This window comes from Loa loa (genome assembly GCF_000183805.2).
Source record: "Loa loa unplaced genomic scaffold supercont3.577, whole genome shotgun sequence".
NCBI classification, from domain to species: Eukaryota; Metazoa; Nematoda; class Chromadorea; order Rhabditida; family Onchocercidae; genus Loa; species Loa loa.
In genome coordinates, this window is record NW_018108757.1 from 2,641 (window position 1) to 5,758 (window position 3,118).

Here is a 3,118-nt window from a genome sequence, read left to right on the forward strand (position 1 = left end):
CGAAAATTGCAACAGATCCTACGGCAGCAAGCGCAGCTTGAAAAGACACATGAAAGCATGCCTCGGAACTTCTTGTTAGTTTCGCAAATTTAGCAAAATTTCAAGTCCGTTTTTCTATCTGCAATACAATGAGTGTTGCGATATGTAAATACATGACAAATTGGCGGTTATCGATATTTTTGATTATGTGATTCGTTTGACGTTAATCTGATGAATGTATGTATTTAATGAATGATTTTGCGAAGAAAATTTCACACCTTTTATCAGTAAATAAAATGCAATTCATATTACCATTAATATTTCAAAACAGGTCACAATTTTATTGTTTCTCAACTCCCTGCTAATCCTTTTGCCAATTTCTTGGAGTATAATCAAATACTGAATTCTGCTCATCAATCTTCCCAGATTTGGAAATGTAAAAACTGTGCTGGAATTCAGTGAACTACCATGATGAAATTTCTTATCAAACGAGACAGCTAAGCGAACGACAATGAGCAATTATAATTTATTGTCAATTTCTGTAAGCTTCGATATTGAACTTTAAATCAAACTTTCCTAACGAAATGTTTCATTTCCATTCCCAAATAATAATATGCCATATCAGAAAGGCGTATATCGGAAGAAAACTACTGAAAATTATTGAGATAGCTGACAAAGAAAAGCGAAATTTCATCTTGATCTATTGTAATTGTATCGGAAATAAACTATTGTAATTGTGTCGGAAATAAACTGTTGTAATTGTATCGGAAATAAAATAGGTAAATGTTATTGCTTTCATACAGAAGCAATGACATTTGGTCACCGCAATGGTTGAAATATTTGAAGTTAAACTAAATCGATATGGAAATTATGCTTGGATTTGCTTATACCTAAATTTAAAAAACCATTGAATTTTAACAGCAAAATTACGCACCGAAGACATGAAAAAATGTTGGATGGGGAAGCTTAAGGAAAAATATTAAATGGGGAAATTTAAAAAAAAAATGATTTAAAGACTTATGCCATGAACTATGCCATTTGCCAGAATAATTAACATTGAAGCATAAAATGCGCATATTCAAATATGGATAACATTTTATGTGATAAAAGAAAAAATTTACACTAATTGAAAAAATGCAAAACTGTTTATTTAAATTAAAAGTATTTCTTGTTTATTAGCTAAACAATATAAGCAATATCAAATTGCATCGGAAGGAAATAATATTAGCTAAGTTAGGCTTCTATAATTAAAACGAAATGACACGAAAAAAGAAGCACTGAATGATTGAAAAAAGTACATATGTCATGCACAATTTGATAAGTTCTATTTGCTATTTAATAAAGCATAAGGTTCTGTCACATCATCCTATCATAAATGATATGTAAGTGGTAAGCATCACTCCGTTGCATATGTCTGCAAATCTTATCAATAGTTTTTATAAATGACTAATGAAGTTGTCGATTCGAAAATACTTTAGTAATGTAATGGAAAATTGTTTTCAGTGAAACAAAACATTTCGAATCTTCCCAATTCAATTAATTTTAATCGGTTAGATTTGACTAATTTTATCATATGCATAATCAATTGAAATTTTAACGATAAAATTAGCGGCTTAGAACGATATCTATTTCGTCCTTTCTTTTCTTGTTCCTTTGCTCTTTAACCTATTTCAATTTTCATCAAAAGTGTTGGAAATAAGAATGATATTAAAATGAAAGTTTTTACTATAATAGAAGAAAAATAAAATTAATAGTGGGGAAATAACAAAAAACTAATTATTCCACCATTCTTCACTGGAATGCATTAAATAATCCTTTAATAATTTTCCTGATATAATAAAAAAATTATATTAATTTTTATATTTTTCAGTATTTTCCTCCATTCTTTCCTCATGCTATCCAATTTAAATTTTGCACAAATTAAATCGAAAATACTGCTTAATAATTCCTTTTGTATAATTCAAGTTTTAAAAAGTCCTACCTAATAATTCGTGCTGAATATTTGGAATGTACCACATAAACGAATTCTTATCGAAAAAAAGAAAAGAAGAAAAAAACAGAGCAAAAAAAGCAAAGTGATTAACAAATACTAAAAGTTTAATTCAAAATCGAATATTATATATTCCCTTTAATAATAGCAATTAACCAATCACGGTATGAACCATTACATTCTCTATTAATTTCATCAGTTAATTTCTTCTTATAACCTTTCATGTATGCTTCAGAGATTGTCGCAAGATCAATTTCAGATCGTGAAATTATCAGACGAAGCAAATCACTATTTCTCGTTTCACTTGGATTCTAAAAAAATGCAAACAAAAAAAAAGAAATTAAATCATACAAAACACATACATCATCTTTGTTATTGTTATCATTATATCACTGTCCTTTATCATTATGCTGTACTAAAATGCAAGCAATAATAAAGCAAGAAATACTCGATGGATTTATCTGATGAAATCACTGATTTGGCACATTTTTTAAATGTGACATCAAAATTTAGCTCAGGTATTTCTATAATTCCTTGATGGAGTTTGTTGATATTGTGTGCAAAAATGAAACTTCCATACGTTGACCTTAAATACCTCATTTGCCTTTACACGAACAGATGATCTGTTTTGTCCTATGCATACGATTTTTATGAATTATCATTTATTTATGAATTAATTGTTTACCAAATAACAACAAAATCAACGGTACCTTCAGTGAGTTATTAAGTAAATCAGCAAAGTATGAATTGCTGTTACGAGAATATTGAATTAATGCAAGCAAAGCCTTCTTTGCATTACCATTAAAATATTTACTAAAAAAAAAAACGTTAAATTCATTATCTGAAAAGAAGTTAGCATAAATTATTAGGAAAAATCGCTTCTTTCCATATCTCTAACTCATCAATAGAGAAAAAAACTAAAGACAAAATTTAAACCCTGCTGAAATAAGAACATTTTAATTACTGAATTGAAATACATATAAACCCGTGTAAAAAATTTTTTGTCAACAGATGTCGCGAATAAACGGAAAGAAATTCTTGACAAATATGAGGAATGTGTAGAGCATGTATTAATTTGCATATACCATGTTAAATCATGAGTTTTTCTGTATGAATGTGATGTTATCACTGCATAGAATTGTACATGTG

General features: G+C 28.4%; 1 protein-coding gene across 1 annotated transcript; it reads right to left on the reverse strand.

Annotated features, from left to right (window-relative positions):
- Positions 1-2,094: 2,094 nt before the first annotated feature.
- LOAG_14014 (hypothetical protein) lies at positions 2,095-3,050 on the reverse strand (the record flags this gene model as incomplete). The annotated part of the gene is made up of 3 exons (XM_020448753.1): positions 2,095-2,272; positions 2,675-2,782; positions 2,947-3,050. 3 exons carry the CDS (start codon positions 3,048-3,050, stop codon positions 2,095-2,097), a joined length of 390 nt encoding a protein of 129 aa, XP_020301127.1.
- Positions 3,051-3,118: the final 68 nt, after the last annotated feature.